The sequence below is a fragment of the Mya arenaria genome, chromosome 14 (genome assembly GCF_026914265.1).
Source record: "Mya arenaria isolate MELC-2E11 chromosome 14, ASM2691426v1".
NCBI classification, from domain to species: Eukaryota; Metazoa; Mollusca; class Bivalvia; order Myida; family Myidae; genus Mya; species Mya arenaria.
In genome coordinates, this window is record NC_069135.1 from 47,700,955 (window position 1) to 47,720,554 (window position 19,600).

Consider the following 19,600-nt stretch of genomic DNA (forward strand, 5'->3'; position numbering starts at 1 on the left):
CCACCTCAGAGGGTTGGGCACACCTTGCTCCAGGTATACGCTGTCTGAAACCCACCACAGAGGGTTGGGCACACCTTGCTCCAGGTATACGCTGTCTGAAACCCACCTCAGAGGGTTGGGCACACCTTGCTCCTGGTATAGGCTGTCAGAAACCCACCACAGAGGGTTGGGCACACCTTGCTCCAGGTATACGCTGTCTGAAACCCACCTCAGAGGGTTGGGCACACCTTGCTCCAGGTATACGCTGTCCTGTCTGAAACCCACCACAGAGGGTTGGGCACACCTTGCCCCAGGTATACGCTGTCTGAAACCCACCACAGAGGGTTGGGCAAACCTTGCCCCAGGTATAGGCTGTCGGAAACCCACCACAGAGGGTTGGGCATTATGTGACCTTGCTCCAGGTATATGCTATATGTCGTGTGCTTGCCACTCATTATAGTTTTCTTTGCCACATTTTGTTTAAGCGCTCTTTCAAAGTATATTGAATTAGTTTCAATACACTTTATCAAAATTAACGTACGTATCAGCTTTTAAGAAAGCCTAAGCTGATAGAAAATCTATTGTCAATTAAGAGAATTTCAATACCAGAAAAATTATTTGCTTCTGTTGTTTGAAGGCAAATAAGACATATAATATAGAGTGTCAGAATTTCAATATCTGCTTAATTATTTATGCAAACCTGCAGTTTGAATTACTTAATGACTTTCTTGGACCCTGCTCAGATAATGAAATAGCAAACATTCACTCGGGAAATGTCCTGTTCTTCGCTACTGACTACGGCAAACACAGCCGCTGTAGGTTTTAGTAAATAGTTTGTATTATACATTCATTGTCTTTTACAGTGAAATGCATGCGAGTCTCCATAGGGGCATTAGTAGTTATTTGCTAAGATGATGTCAATAACTTATTCTTTCCGTGACAAGTCAACGCAGTGTTCATGTTTAGATTGGCGATTTCTGTAAGTGGCTAGAAAACTCCAATAACTGCACCTGACTTCGTCTGCGAAAGGCTTCGTGTCCGACCACCGAGAATTATTGATTTTAATGTTGAAAATCAGTGACAGACTCAGTAGATGGAAAAATCTTTTCTGTCTGTCATTTTATGGTGCTGTTTTATAGTAAAGCAAGAATATTACTGGAATTTTGCCTGTTATTGTGGTACAACTTTGTTTGTGTGTCCGTGCTTTAAGTGAGTTAAGGATCAGAAAATGTGGCTTCTAGAAAAGACAACTATTTGGAGTTTGAAAACGTGTGGGGATTTGGTGATATTTTGTTTCAGTGATACAAGTAATAGGAACAAATTGTCAATGTAAATAGTGTATTTAAGTGTTGCTAGATCTACAAAATGGAGCTTAGTGTTTTCAGTGGAGGTATGCATTTTTCTGCCAAATTTTCTTGATAAGGAAACAGTATTGATACCGTACTTGTTAATTAAACAGAATTAATTCCAATGGAAGAAGTTAGAGCCAGGATTTGTCGTCTGTCCGGTGAAGTATTTGTATTGATTGCAGAAATCAATGTGACCAAGTATCATGGAGAAACAGTCACTAACGTAGCAATAACCTGGACTGTATAATGTCATTACTTCCATTCATCAAATATTAAACTGCATTTTTGTGTCCATACTATGCATGCATTGTGCAGTTCTTGGTCCTAACTTGATATTTTGTACCTTTTACACACCACCATGAATATATAGGCATCATTTTAGTGGGAAGTAGGAAGCTGGTATTCATTTATATATTAATTGACTCCAAACTTTGACAACCAAAGTAATTCATGAAATGTGACACCAATTGACACACACTGAAAAGCACTGATATAGATATTCCTAATGGAGAGATTTACTAGTTGCATGATAACCCTGGTCAAATAACTGCTATGATCTTAGATTCATTATATTCTTGTGTGAAACAAAGTGGGTGTTTATGAAGGGCAGCATAAAAAGTGTTACATCAGTTACCATTTTTTGGTTAGAGGCACCACAAATCCATGATCACAATAAAAAACGCCATTAGTGAATCATTCCACACAACACCCACACAGGACACCACACCATCAGTGAATCAACACACAACACCCACACAGAACACTACACGATCAGTGAATCAATACACAGGACACCACACGATCAGTGAATCAATACACAACACCCACACTGGACACCACACGATCAAAGAAGAAACACACAACACCCACACAGGACACCACATGGTCAGTGAATCAACACACAACACCCACACAGGACACCACACCATCAGTGAATCAACACACAGCACCCACACAGGACACCACACCATCAGTGAATCAACACACAGCACCCACACAGGTCACCACACGATCAGAGATTCAACACACAACGCCCACACAGGACACCACACCATCAGTGAATCAACAAACAGCACCCACACAGTACACCACACCATCAGTGAATGAATCAACACACAGCACCCACACAGGACACCACACCATCAGTGAATCAACACACTTCACCCACACAGGACACCACACCATCAGTGAATCCACAAACCTCACCCACACAGGACACCACACCATCAGTGAAGCAACACACCACGCCCACACAGGACACCACACCATCAGTGAATCAACACACAGCACCCACACAGGACACCACACCATCAGTGATCCAACACACAACACCCACACAGGATACCACACCATCAGTGAATCCACAAACCTCACCCACACAGGACACCACACCATCAGTGAAGCAACACACCACGCCCACACAGGACACCACACCATCAGTGAATCAACACACATCACCCACACAGGACACCACACCATCAGTGATCCAACACACAACACCCACACAGGACACCACACCATCAGTGAATCAACACACCTCACCCACACAGGACACCACAACATCAGTGATCCAACACACAACGCCCACACAGGACACCACACCACCAGTTAATCAACACACCACACCCACACAGGACACCACACCATCAGTGAATCCACAAACCTCACCCACACAGGACACCACACCATCAGTGAATCAACACACCACACCCACACAGGACACCACACCATCAGTGATTCAACACACTTCACCCACACAGGACACCACACCATCAGTGAATCAACAAACAGCACCCACACAGGACAACACACCATCAGTGAATGAATCAACACACATCACCCACACAGGACACCACACCATCAGTGAATAAACACACAACACCCACACAGGACACCACATGGTCAGTGAATCAACACACAACACCCACACAGGACACCACACCATCAGTGAATCAACACACAGCACCCACACAGGACACCACACCATCAGTGAATCAACACACAACACCCACACAGAACACTACACGATCAGTGAATCAATACACAGGACACCACACGATCAGTGAATCAATACACAACACCCACACTGGACACCACACGATCAAAGAAGAAACACACAACACCCACACAGGACACCACATGGTCAGTGAATCAACACACAACACCCACACAGGATACCACACCATCAGTGAATCAACACACAGCACCCACACAGGACACCACACCATCAGTGAATCAACACACAGCACCCACACAGGTCACCACACGATCAGAGATTCAACACACAACGCCCACACAGGACACCACACCATCAGTGAATCAACAAACAGCACCCACACAGTACACCACACCATCAGTGAATGAATCAACACACAGCACCCACACAGGACACCACACCATCAGTGAATCAACACACTTCACCCACACAGGACACCACACCATCAGTGAATCCACAAACCTCACCCACACAGGACACCACACCACCAGTGAATCAACACACCACACCCACACAGGACACCACACCATCAGTGAATCCACAAACCTCACCCACACAGGACACCACACCATCAGTGAATCAACACACCACACCCACACAGGACACCACACCATCAGTGATTCAACACACTTCACCCACACAGGACACCACACCATCAGTGAATCAACACACCACACCCACACAGGACACCACACCATCAGTGATTCAACACACTTCACCCACACAGGACACCACACCATCAGTGAATCAACAAACAGCACCCACACAGGACAACACACCATCAGTGAATGAATCAACACACATCACCCACACAGGTCACCACACGATCAGAGATTCAACACACAACGCCCACACAGGACACCACACCATCAGTGAATCAACAAACAGCACCCACACAGGACAACACACCATCAGTGAATGAATCAACACACATCACCCACACAGGACACCACACCATCAGTGAATAAACACACTTCACCCACACAGGACACCACACCATCAGTGAATCCACAAACCTCATCCACACAGGACACCACACCATCAGTGATCCAACACACAACACCCACACAGGACACCACACCATCAGTGAATCAACACACCTCACCCACACAGGACACCACAACATCAGTGATCCAACACACAACGCCCACACAGGACACCACACCACCAGTGAATCAACACACCACACCCACACAGGACACCACACCATCAGTGAATCCACAAACCTCACCCACACAGGACACCACACCATCAGTGAATCAACACACCACACCCACACAGGACACCACACCATCAGTGATTCAACACACTTCACCCACACAGGACACCACACCATCAGTGAATCAACAAACAGCACCCACACAGGACAACACACCATCAGTGAATGAATCAACACACATCACCCACACAGGACACCACACCATCAGTGAATAAACACACAACACCCACACAGGACACCACATGGTCAGTGAATCAACACACAACACCCACACAGGACACCACACCATCAGTGAATCAACACACAGCACCCACACAGGACACCACACCATCAGTGAATCAACACACAACACCCACACAGAACACTACACGATCAGTGAATCAATACACAGTACACCACACGATCAGTGAATCAATACACAACACCCACACTGGACACCACACGATCAAAGAAGAAACACACAACACCCACACAGGACACCACATGGTCAGTGAATCAACACACAACACCCACACAGGACACCACACCATCAGTGAATCAACACACAACACCCACACAGGACACCACACCATCAGTGAATCAACACACAGCACCCACACAGGACACCACACCATCAGTGAATCAACACACAGCACCCACACAGGTCACCACACGATCAGAGATTCAACACACAACGCCCACTCAGGACACCACACCATCAGTGAATCAACAAACAGCACCCACACAGTACACCACACCATCAGTGAATGAATCAACACACATCACCCACACAGGACACCACACCATCAGTGAATAAACACACTTCACCCACACAGGACACCACACCATCAGTGAATCCACAAACCTCATCCACACAGGACACCACACCATCAGTGAATCAACACACCACACCCACACAGGACACCACACCATCAGTGAATCAACACACAACATCCACACAGGACACCACACCATCAGTGAATCCACAAACCTCACCCACACAGGACACGGCACCATCAGTGAAGCAACACACCACACCCACACAGGACACCACACCATCAGTGAATCAACACACAACACCCACACAGGACACCACACCATCAGCGAATCCACAAACCTCACCCACACAGGACACCACACCATCAGTGAAGCAACACACCACGCCCACACAGGACACCACACCATCAGTGAATCAACACACATCACCCACACAGGACTCCACACCATCAGTGATCCAACACACAACATCCACACAGGACACCACACCATCAGTGAATCAACACACCTCACTCACACAGGACACCACACCATCAGTGATCCAACACACAACGCCCACACAGGACACCACACCATCAGTGATCCAACACACCACACCCACACAGGACACCACACCATCAGTGAATCAACACACCACACCCACACAGGACACCACACCATCAGTGAATCAACACACAACACCCACACAGGACACCACACAATCAGTGAATCAACACACCACACCCACACAGGACACCACACCATCAGTGAATCAACACACAACACCCACACAGGACACCACATGATCAGTGAATCAACACACAACGCCCACACAGGACACCACACGATCAGTGATCCTACACACAACGCCCACACAGGACACCACACGATCAGTGATCCAACACACAACGCCCACACAGGACACCACACCATCAGTGAATCAACACACAACACACACACACAGGGCACCACACCATCAGTGAATCAACACACTACACCCACACAGGACACCACACCATCAGTGATCCAACACACAATGCCCACACAGGACCCCACACCATCAGTGAATCAACACACAACACCCACACAGGACACCACACAATCAGTGAATCAACACACATCACCCACACAGGACACCACACAATCAGTGAATCAACACACATCACCCACACAGGTCACCACATGATCAGTGAATCAACACACATCACCCACACAGGACACCACACAATCAGTGAATCAACACATATCACCCACACAGGACACCACACAATCAGTGAATCAACACACATCACCAACACAGGACACCACACGATCATTGAATCAACTCACAAACACATATAACACCAACACAATCACTAAATCAATTAATATCCAAATAAGAATTACAAAATGCCATGCATTGACTGTAGTTATGCTTGTATAAGAAAGTGCACCATCATACAAAATTCATGTCTGTAAATGAATCTTTATGTTTTAATGAATATGACTGTCATTTCAAGTAAATACCTTAAATTAAACTGAATATAATTTGATTTTGTTTATTTCCAGGGGACAACTATGACCACCATTTCCAGACAGCAAGTAAGATCTCAAGCCAGGCACCCCCTCAAAGTATCCAAGCCCCGGTAGGCAATCGCCCACCTGACCCAGGAGGTTCCCACTCCCCGGGCTCACCCCCTAAGCCAGGCAGCACTCAGCAGTCCCCGGTACGGATACAAACCCCGTCAGATGCTAAACCTCTCAGCCCGGGTTGGAGCGCGGCAATAGCTGCGGCTCAAGCACAAGGTGCAGCCAATATGACACGGAAACGGCAAAATCGGAAATTACAAAATCAAAATGTGCGGCCTGCAAGGGCCTTGTTCTGTCTCAATCTTAAGAATCCAATTCGTAAACTGTGTATACGGGTCGTGGAATGGAAGTATCCTTTCTTGTGCTTGTTTTTCATGCAGGAATATTGGTGCAAAAAGTGTGATAGTGAAATCTTACATGAATGATATATGGATTTACTGATAGTGTATCTAAAATGGTAGTGTGTATAAGTAAGAAAGGGACACACATAGTTAATTTTTTTTATTTTTTTTTATTCTTTGAAAGCGCCCCCATAGTATATGTTTTGTAATAAAAAATGTCTTCATCCTGAGACATTTTGGTACCAGTTGAGCCTTCAGGTCGATCTGCCTGTCTACTGTCTGTCTACCCTAAAACTGTCTGTTCTTCATTTCCTTTAATAATCAAATTCAGTTTGCCAAACTTGGTACCAAGCCTTGTTGCTCATATAACCACACAGTTCTGCATCATTTTATATTTTGAGCCAAGTTCTAGCTTTATTACATCATTTACCTACATTTAGATAGTAAAACCTGCCCCTGCTATACTTTAATTACCATTGGCATGATCAAACTTGATGTGGTCCAACAATAACCTTCATAGTTGAGCCACAATCAATAAATTAATTGTTTGGTTTATTAGGACAGACTCAAAAAATACCAAGGACCTGAAAAATATTTTTAGCCTCTGGTGGTTATTTCTTTTTCATTCTGGAATTAAGGGGTTGGCAAGTTTTAAAACGAAGAACCTACCTACCTACTCACGCCTTAAAACGTGGGCCAAACTATTAATTGGCCTTATGTACAGATTATATTTTGTACAGAGTTATGGCCCATATCTTGGCATTTTACAGAAGTAATCAATATCAAGCCTAGTATTGTAACCTTTGTTTGAATTTATTTAGAATCAAGGCCATTTTGTGTATTGAAATGAAGCTTTTATTTTGTGCTCATCTATGTTTTTAATGCCTGTTTACAGTTGTCAACTTCTGAGTAATGGCCAGCAGACCAGAGGTACTATAGAGCTCTCTGATTCAAAAATTCCAATGCCATGTACCATAAGCAGAAAGGGCTTCGTAGTTCCTTGCGACTAGAACTTTTCTGCCTCGTGGACAGCACGTTTTTCATTCAAGAATGTTGAAAAGAAAATCTGCTTTGAAAATAAACCATTAAACCACACAGACTGTCTAGAGATGGACTTCAAATCTTTCCCACTAAGAATAAGTAAACAAAAAGTAAAAACTTAAACAAAATGTTGAAGACATTTCCATGAAACTTGGTACACGTGTTCACTCTGACATGGAAATTTGGTACACCTGTTCACTCTTTCATGGAAACTTGGTACACGTGTTCACTCTGACATGGAAATTTGGTACACATGTTCACTCTGACATGAAAACTTGGTACACCTGTTCACTCTGACATGAAAACTTTGTACACATGTTCACTCTGACATGGAAATTTGGTACACCTGTTCACTCTTTCATGAAAACTTGGTACACGTGTTCACTCTGACATGGAAATTTGGTACACGTGTTCACTCTGACATGAAAACTTGGTACACCTGTTCACTCTGACATGAAAACTTTGTACACATGTTCACTCTGACATGGAAATTTGGGACACCTGTTCACTCTGTCATGGAAACTTGGTACAAGTGTTCACTCTGACATGAAAATTTGGGACACCTGTTCACTCTGACATGAAAACTTGGTACACCTGTTCACTCTGACATGAAAACTTGGTACACCTGTTCACTCTGACATGAAAACTTTGTACACATGTTCACTCTGACATGGAAATTTGGGACACCTGTTCACTCTGTCATGGAAACTTGGTACACGTGTTCACTCTGACATGAAAACTTGGTACACATGTGCACTCTGACATAGGTACCAGTGTATTTCGCCCAATAACTCTGGCTAAAATATTTTTGCAGAACTTTATGTTCTTTGATTGACTGAAGAAAATATTGAGCATTGGTTTCTGCTTTAGGTGCCTTTGTTGAGTTGGTTAAACCATAATTTTTCAGCTTTTGAACACATAGCAATATGTAAATGTATATAATCCTTAATTAATGTTCAGACCTTTTGAGTTTCTTATTCTGCTGACTATATTTGCCAACTGTATAGCGCTGGCCGTGTATACACCATACCCCGGTCAAGACACCAACGAAACCAACAAGGCATTGGTAAGTACAAAACCTTGCTACAAGACTATATATATATATATATATATATATATATATATATATATATATATGGTGGCCTTTTCTTTTCCTTGTGGCTATAATGATCTTGTATAACAGTATAATATCAAACATCAAAAAGAGTGCAAATTGAACCCGCCTTTAATAATGATGCTTTTCAAATGTTTTTTCCTCATGACTCCTTGTGATTTTCATTTAATATGTTCTGGCTCTTGCACTAAAGCCACACAATGAAAAGAATTCACAGTGCCAAATGCCGTCTTAGTTTTCACTTACAGACTGCAGTTCTTTGAAATCATAAGCTTGTAGGGCTTCAGTTAATGCAAAACAAGAAATATTTGTATTAAAGCTGCACTCTCACAGATAAACCATTTTTACAACTTTTTTTATTTTTTGTCTTGGAAAGAGCAAATTTTTGCGTAAATATCTGCAAACTAATGATACAAGATTGCTGACAAAAAATCAGATCATTGATTTTCATATTTCTGTTTGAAAATTAATGGTTTATGGCTTAAACCGTTACTAATGGGGCCTAAAAAAAAAATATGTCTGTTTCCTGTAACATGCTGAAAAAATGATGGGTCGGTAGGTAGGGATTTTTTTTTTTTTTTTTTTTTTTTTTTTTTTAATGTTCTAAAATGTCAGAATGATCCAATATTCATGTCTGTTTCAGGTGAATTATTTTTTAATAAACGAATTCATTGTGTTATATATAGATTCAAACTTTCTGCCTTAATTAAGCTAAAACTGCTAGTTTGACAGCCAATGTACATGTATTTCAGTTGTAGAATGCATCCTTTTGAAGGGCAAGACCTGGGTTCGACTCCCAGCAGTGGCAACATTATGTGCAATTTTGAATATTGTCAGTATGTTTACCAGGGAATCAGTTCATCTTTACACTTTGCAAATATAACCTAGTGAAAAAGTGAATCAAATAACATTTAGACAATTCATTTTTGGCAAATGTTTTAAACAAAACTTTCAAAATGCATACATTTTGTAGTAATAAAACATGATATTATTGCACAAACTATTTTAATATAGACTGTGTAATAATATCAAGTTGTATTACAATTAAATGAACATGGCAACTATTATAAAACAAACAGTTGGCTAGACAGTTGGTAAGAATCATAACTATAAAATCTGACTAGCATCAAACCGATGTTAATAATACAACATGAACTGGCAAGAATCTCCACAAATCATATATAAATCAATACTTCGAATGATAAATGACTAGAATCAATGACTGAACCATTTAACTCTTAGAGCGCTGTCAGAATTGTACAGGTCTTTGGGACTGCTTGTACACTTAAACCTTACTTACTGACTCGGCAACAAACGGTGTAGACCCTGATTGGTCTACACTGGTCACAAAGGCCTGATATAGTCGTGCTTCACGTTATATATAATAATATAATATAAATCAATACTTTATAAAATGATAGATTGGACTGGAATAGGTTCAAATAGACTAGAATCAGTATCAAAAAAGCTTAGAATGACTGATAAATAAATAATTACAATTTTCTTTTTTAAACAGTACCTTCATTAAATAGTTTCCACCACTTAAAAAATAAAACAATTTACAATGTTTTAAAAAGATCTGCTGTATTAGATCCACTGTTCAGTCTGTAAAAATCTCAAGCACGATGAAAAATAATCAATATAACTTTTAATAGAATACCTGGTCTTATTTCCTTTTCTGGACTTGACTGTACTTAGGTGGTTAAAACATTCACAGAGTCAAAACTTGGAAAAATATGTTCAGACTCTGAAGAACGTAGTATTTAGTTAATGCATGTTCGTTATGTAAACCAATTCATCCTTGTCAAATCCCAATATGCCCTCCGATTGTTTAGTTGCAACGACATCTTTCTTACTTTAACTTTCAGTTTCACTTTCACGTTTATCTTTTTTCCGGAAGTAGACAAAAACATTCAACGTTCCTATTGCCAATATTGCAACATTGTGTTTTTCATTAATGGCCTAACCATAACTGTTATACAATATTGTTTTGTTATAGATCTTAACTGTAACACTGACAATGATCTACACAGTTCTCCTTTCACTTTCATTAAAATTGACAGGAAGTTAGCGTGCACCTGTTTCCCGCGCTTTTTAGACCATGCGCTACGAAAAAATGTTATTTTTCTGTTAACTCATTAAAAACTTATAAGAATATTTTTTTAATTAACCGAGATTTAATAAAACAACCTAAAATAAATGAACAAAATATATCTTAGCATTGTTGTTTTTCAATACCATCGCACTTAGCGAAAATGCAGAAGGTATCCGTTAATTTGCATATTGGGCGGAGTTAATATTACGTCATTGAGTTTGAGCGCTGCTAATTGACACGGTTACCGATCAGATTCGAGATCGATAATCACTTGTCACTTCGGGTGTTAATTGCTCTTGCGGGTTAAACAAACATTCAGATCATGCATTGAGGCTCCTTTCAGATGATACCGACTCTCACACCGAAATATCCCGGGTCAAAACTGACGCATACAACAAATGTCAAACCGGAAACGTTTGTAACTATGCGACGAATCTGGACACGACTAAATTATCGTTGTAATACCACAGGCCAGAGATCGCTAAAATCTGACCTTTCGAATTTTTGGGCATAAAAAATTTGCGGTCGGCGGTAAAAAAATACGGTCGGTCGGGTTACAGGAAACAGACAAATTTTTTTTTTAGGCCTGGTTTAAGAAAAATGCATAAAACATCAATTTTTTAACTTAAATATAAAAATCTGCCATCTAACTTTTGTCAACAGTCTTATATAACTGGTTTCCATGGATTCGCAAAAATTGGCTCGTTCCAAGACAAAAAATCAAAAAGTTGTCCAAATGTTCAATCTGTGAGAGTGGAGCTTTAAGGTCACAATTTTTTTAAAACATAACATTGGTTAAAAATACTTTGAAAATCTTTGAAACCTAATTTCTTGTGTTTGAGGTGTCAATTTCAGTAGCGGTATGTTAACCTCTGTTTATCATAATTGCTTTTGTAAGCTCCATTGCTCAACTTATCTTAATGATTGTAGGGTTTCGATTTCCATGGCAACAAAATGATTTTACATTCGCCTGATTGGCTTATCCCATCATGCAGACTGCCTTATTAACACAGATTTGCATAAGTTACCTTTTATGGATTTCTTCTTGCATTATCTTTCTGGTTTTTGTAAATGTCCAGTATTATCTCTGATTCCCATTAATCAAGGCTTTGCATTTTGCAACTGTAAATCTTTAAATCTCAGAGAGTTGGTGATTTGCAATTTTTATGAGAAAAATCAACATTGTAATTCGTTTCCTGTCACAACCTAAACAAACAGACAGATACATAGCTAATGGAATTTGTCCATCATCTTCAAACTTTGGAGGAAAAAAGGTCATGGTTTATGTCTTAGCTTTGGTGTTGTCTACGGCAGTGCTATTGTTCACCATAACTCAAAAACTGAGCACAAAATATTCAAACTTGGTACACATGTTGCCAGAGACAATTATAATGCATTTGTGTAGCAAGGCACTTAACTATGGCTTTGATAGTTGTCAAATTATTCCCCTTGTTTGTCTGGAAACAGCAACAGCAGATGATGGTTTAGGGTTTGGCTCCATGGCTCTCTTGTTATAAATAACTGTTGTTTCTTTTTTACACAGAATTTTTTTCGAGAAACATAATGTGTGTGTACATATATATATACATACATGTGTTGATCCAGTCATTATTTGCCTGTCTGTAGGTCTCCGGGAACGCTTTGTTACAAATTGGTTGGGAAAGCATTAGTACCAGCTGCCTCAATTCTTTTCTGTTTTAAATTGTCTCAGTCTCGTATAATTGTCTCAGTCATATATTTACAATCTGTTGATCTATACTGCTACTGTTAGTTCTAACAGTAGGTCTGCCTGGTTATATTGTCTGGTATATCATTTCTTATATATTCTGTTGGCAAAAGTCCTGAGTATGATGTTGCTTTCTGTGAGCGTCATAGTAATATTCTACAACCTGAAGTGACTTTTTATATCTTTCCTGGGGCACCCAAGAATGTGAAATTATAATTATGTATTTTCAGAACATGTGTGATAACATTTTGTCTAACTGATGTTCCTGCATATAGTATTGCCACGGTATCGGACAATTATTTGAATGAGAAACGGAGGGGTTATAGCCATCAATAGTGTTGATAGATCAAGGAATGTAAAATGTATATAGATGAAGCTAGTACACAGTCATAACATAGAGAGACAGAACAGATATGTATAAGGCATAATACATGTTGATAGATCATTGGTAATAGATACATATACAACTATCTCAAGAAAGAAGCATTGCAATTAAAACTGTTGTGATTATATAGTCCTTGACCAGAATGTTCTGATTAGCCGATGAGGTTCCTGACATATATGTCTATCTGGCACTAATGTGTTATAATGGCAGTACTATCTGGGCAAAACATGAAACAACCTATAATAATTACTTTATGTATGGAAATGGCAAAAACCAATTAACGTTTGATTACTGGCGTGATTAGTAACTGCAGGTATGCAAGCATTGATTCTGTTGCAATTTCCGAGTTTTATGGGAGATTTTCACTGAACAGTAAATTTACTATGACTCAATACATTCTGAATGGTACACAGATTTTTAATGAACATTGAAATTAATTTTACATGTTCGAAAATAAGTAATATAATATCTGACAATTAATATGAAAAAAATTGAAGTTGGGACAATTTATGCTACCATTAAAATTTACTACACTAGTAAGCCTTCGTGGAAAAATAGACTGATTGAAATATACTCTATTAAACATAACGTTTTGGTGAATTTTTCAGAATTGATCTACATAAAACTTAAACGAACAGAAAATTTGAAAAATCCTTGCTTGTCATTGGCCCACAGTTCCCAGTTATAATAGGACAGGCGCATAGCTGCCTATACGCGAGTACGCGGCTGAATCCACATGATTCTGACAAACAAACAAAAATCAGCCGAAGTTGCACTTTTCAGTATGCGCACTTGACTACATGATCCTAAAACTGTTCATATTCCAGTACTAAATAAAGCCCCTTAGAATGCCCAGAATGCACCAGATTTCACCATGGTTTTCAAAAATTTCCGAAGTGCATGCCCCTGGACTCCCCTAGCACAATTATGACTCCACATGAATAGAGAGCTAGCTACGCCCCTGTAAGATTGGTTATTGTTAACCAGGTTTTCAACGAAATCCGGGTTATTAGAATGAGGTTGTCGTTGGGCGGGCGTCAAACATTGGTTTCTGTTCAATAACTTTAGTTAGCATTGATAGATATTGATTAAACTTGGTGTGTAGGTAGCTTATGGGAAGAGCTTGCTTGGGATTGCTTTTGAGGGGGGTGGGGCTAAGGTCAAGGTCACTGTTACTTAAAATAGAAAAATGGTTTCTGCCCAATAACTTTAGTTAGCATTGATAGATATTGACGAAACTTGGTGTATAAGTTGCTTATGTGAAGAGCTAGCTTGGGATTGCTTTTGAGTGGGGAGGGGCTATGGTTAAGGTCACTATTACTTAAAATAGAAAAAATGGTCAAGGTCACTGTTACTTAAAATAGAAAAATGGTTTCTGCCCAATAAGTTTAGTTAGCATTGACAGATATTGATGAAACTTGGTGTGTAGGTAGCTTATGTGAAGAGCTAGCTTGGGATTGCTTTTGAGTGGGGTGGGTCTAAGGTCAAGGTCACTATTACTTAAAATAGAAAAATGGTCAAGGTCACTGTTACTTAAAATAGAAAAATGGTTTCTGCCCAATAACTTTAGTTAGCATTGACCGATATTGATGAAACTTGGTGTGTAGGTAGCTTATGTACAGAGCTAGCTTGGGATTGCTTTTGAGTGGGGAGGGGCTAAGGTCAAGGTCGCCTGTTACTAAAAATAGAAAAATGGTTTCTGCCCAATAACATAAGTTAGCATTGATAGATATTGATGAAACTTAGTGTGTAGGTAGCTTATGTGAAGAGCTAACTTGGAATTGCTTTTGAGTGGGGAGGGGCTAAGGTCAAGGTCACTATTACTAAAAATAGAAAAATGTTTTCTGCCCAACAACTTTAGTTAGCATTGACAGATATTGATGAAACTTGGTGTGTAGGTAGCATGTGAAGAGCTAGCTTGGGATTGCTTTTGAGTGGGGAGGGGCTACGGTCAATGTCACTGTTAGTTGAAATAGAAAAATGTTTTTTGCCAAATAACTTTTGATAGCATTGATAGATATTGATTAAACTTGGTGTGTGGGTAGCTTATGTAAAGAGCTAGCTTGGGATTGCTTTTGAGGGGGTAGGGGCTAAGGTCAAGGTCACTGTTACTAAAAATTTAAAAATGGTGTCCGCCCAATAACTTTAGTTAGCATTGATAGGTATTGATAAAACTTGGTGTGTAGGTAGCTTATGTACAGAGCTAGCTTGGGATTGCTTTTGAGGGGGGTGGGGCTAAGGTCAAGGTCACTGTTACTAAAAATAGAAAAATGGGTTCTGCCCAATAACTTAAGTTAGGATTGATAGATATTGTCGAAATTTTGTGTGTAGGTACTAGTAGCTTATGTGAAGAGCAAGCTTGGAATTTCTTTTGAGGGGGGTGGGGTCAAGGCCACTGTTACTAAAAATAGAAAAATGGTTTCTGCCCAATAACTTTAGTTAGCATTGATAGATAGTGATGAAACTTAGAGCGAAGGTAGCTTATGTGAAGAGCTAGCTTGGGAGGTGGGGTCAAGGTCACTGTTCCTAAAAATAGAAAAATGTTTTTCTGCCCAACAACTTAGTTAGAATTGATGGATAGTGATGAATCTTAGTGTGAATATAGCTTATATGAAGCTGCAGATTGAACTTGCTCATACAACAAATTAATTGGCTATAATTTCTGATTGCTGAACAAAAACCTGGTTTCGTCCCACTGCGGCGCTTCTAGTTTATGTGAAGAGCTAGCTTGGGAGGTGGGCACAGGATCCTATCCTAGGATGCCCTTATGCGATGGTAATGTGTACGTAGTATGTGCATCCGTGCGGTCGTGCGTTCGTGCGTCTGTAAACAATTGCTTGTGAACACGATACAGTCTTCAGTTTTGATTGTATCTCGATGAAACTTGTACAGTATCTAGATATCCATTAGAGCTCGGTTCCTTTCGAAAAAGCCTAGATTATGGGCCATGAAAGTTTTAAAGAAATGCTTTCTATTTTTAGCCAGGTCTGCATGAGTGAATTCTATTTTTAGCCAAGTTTACATGTACATGTAAATTCAAGTCTAGAGTTAAGGGTCTAGGATTTTGAGAGACAATTTGCTTTTTGCTTCTGCAGTTGATTTTGTGAATTACTCTGCCTTGTTCTTGTTGAAAGCCCAAAGGCCATTTTTTAGATTTAAGTTCTGTAGTTTGCGCATTCATCTTAACAAAATTGGTTGTGAATGTTTAAGTTATGCACCTGGTGTCATTACTGGCCACACCCAGGGTTCACAGGTTTGGTAAACATAAATCTGGAAAGGTTTGAAAATCTTTTTGTGTGTTCGAGCATCCATCTCAGCACAATTGATTGTGAATGTTTGTTCAAATTGATCAATGTTGTCCTAGGATGCCCTTGACTTTGACCTTTTGACCAACTTTTTTTAACTTTTAAAACTACAGAAATATTTACTATGAGTACAGTTTTGAAAGCATATTTTTTTGTCAGATGACTTTTACTTGGCACATATTAAAATAGTTCATGCAACTAATCTGCTTACAATACTTTCTGGGCTCAGATGTTGAACCTGCTACGTTTTCAGGTAACCCAAACACAAAACATAAACTATATGTCTGTTGCCTTTTACCCATACATACATGCTGTAGATTGATATGACCACAAAAGCCATGCCAGTAGAGCATAGGCCCTTTTGGGCCTCTTGTTTATATCAAATGATGTGTAAACATTATAGTCAAGTTATTATGTAAAAGGTCTTTAAAATGATTAACAAATGACATAATATATAAAAAGTGCCAGAAAAGATATTATAACATAAATTTATATCAAACCAATAAGTAATAGTTAATTTCGACAACCAACTTAATAAAAGCAATTTTAATTATTTATGGCTTAATGGTATTTTGGTGGTGGTTTTTATGGGAAGTGTAAGCATTAATTTCTGTCTTACAGTTTATTTTAACGTTCTGAAGAAATGGATCCTTTAGGGCGCAGGTAGAGGCCATGTATATGACTACAGACCGACCCTATCCCTACCCATGCGGCCAATTTGGTCATTACATACAAAGTCGCAATATAAACATTTTGTTGTTATAAAAATAAAGTTTTTTAATGAGTGTTAATAAGATCAATAATGACAGAAAAAATAGGATGGAAAAGTACAACAGTTGCATCAAATTTATGAAAAATTGATGCATTTGGACTTAATTTCCCTTTTATTTGAGTACAGTGTCTGTTTGACTAATTTACAGCACATATTTAACATTTTTTAACTATAAATAACAATAATTATTCCAAAGAATAAGTAGGTGCAACTGTGTGTTGATGTATAACAGGCCCACACAATTTCACTCCCCCCAAGGATCGGAACATTTTTCATTTGGGAAATCTGTTGGATCAACTCCAAGACAGGATTTCCCCTCTGGTGATGAATGAAACATGCATGAACTACTGCTGCATTTGTTCCTGTATAAACATGATTATACCTGGCTAACGGTGTTGTGCCAAGCATTTCAACTCAATGTTCATTTGTTGGAGTTCTTCTTCTTATCTGGTGCAGTGTTTCTGCAATTAAGTTGAGTCTGTGAATTCCAGAGAAATTGTTGTCTGCCACAGACAAAATGTTTGTAATTCTAATTTTGATTATGCACAATACAACCTTGTTTTTATGTACGCACCTATCAACATTCAGGGAACAACGTTCAGGGATGTGTTGGTCTGATTTATAGTTGCATATTAAATTAATTGCTTATATAAAATATTTATGTATATAAAATTCAAATGAAAGAACAACAATAACAAAGTGAAACTTCTGCACCAGATGTAGCCAAATAGCATTTCAGAGAATCTTGATATGATTAATTAAATCTGGAATTTTATTTCAACCATGTTTCAAGGAGATAAGAATTTAATTATACCCCCACAAACGAAGTTTGAGGGGGTATATAGGAGTGAGCTTGTCGGTCGGTCGGTCTGTCGGACGGTCGGTCGGTCTGTCTGTCTGTCTGTCGGTTTTCATGGTTTCCGGACGATAACTCATGAAAGGCTAGACAGATTTGAAAATTTTTTGGTACACAGGTGTAACATCAGAAGATACAGGTCAAGTTCGATATTGGGGCTGGTGGGGCCAAGGTCAAGGTCACTGTTACTAAAAATAGAAAAACGGTTTCTGCTTCATAACTTTAATTGGGCATGAGATATTGTGATGAAACTTGCTGTATAAGCAGCCTCTGTGAAGACAATTCTTGTCAATGAAAATGGGGCCAGTGGAGTAAAGGTTTTTGTGCACTGTTACGAAAATAGATAAACGGTTTCCGGACAAGAAGATGCAGTGTGCAGTAACCTTGGAGTTATGGCCTCTTTTCAAAGGAATGGTTTGCCATTCCTGTGTCCAGGCGGCATTTGGGGGTATTCGTCACTCCTGTGACAGCTCTAGTTGTAAATATAAATAGTTTTGTGATTCTTGCTGCTTACGTAAGGTGCATTTGTAAAATATATTAACACCCGGAAACAGATCATCAGAAAAACAGATAGACCTTGGATAGAATACAAACACTCAAGGATATCTAATAAATAATAATTACATCAAAAAATGCATTCCATCCCATCAGCACTGCAGTGCAGATCATGTTCTGGTAACTTCTATGTTTTCTAAGAATCAACCATATCTTGATGGAATTAATCCTTGGAGAGGAACACATTGACAATACAAACTTAATATGTTGAGAATAAAAAAAGTAGTAGAAATTAATCTGCCAAATGTGCAATATAAAGTTATGAACTTAATTATGTGACTTTCTAAGGCCCAAAAATAGGTCCAATTTCTTATGTACTGCTCCGTGTTCAGTTTCTATCTTCTTTTCTTTTATTTCACAATATGAATTGTATTCCTTTTTTATTATAAAAAAAGGGACCTTTTTAGGATATTTTTCAGATTAATCACATAAATTTCTATTACTGTCAAATATATATATGTCATTTTCACATTTTTGAAGGGCATAAATGGCTTCAGTTTGAAATAAAAATTATTTTTGAAACTGCCGAAATAAAGGTTTTTAGAGGGGATATTGTTTTGGTG

General features: G+C 39.3%; 1 protein-coding gene across 8 annotated transcripts in view; it reads left to right on the forward strand.

Moving 5' to 3' along the window:
• LOC128217248 (muscle calcium channel subunit alpha-1-like) overlaps positions 1-19,600 on the forward strand; it is a 167,879-nt gene that overhangs the window by 51,859 nt on the left and 96,420 nt on the right. For all 8 annotated transcript variants that reach the window (XM_052924262.1, XM_052924254.1, XM_052924256.1 and 5 more), the window contains exons 2-3: positions 6,827-7,196; positions 9,190-9,295. In XM_052924262.1, coding sequence (XP_052780222.1) covers positions 7,075-7,196; positions 9,190-9,295 — 228 coding nt within the window. In that variant the 5' untranslated portion in view covers positions 6,827-7,074. The remainder of the gene's footprint in view (positions 1-6,826; positions 7,197-9,189; positions 9,296-19,600) is intronic.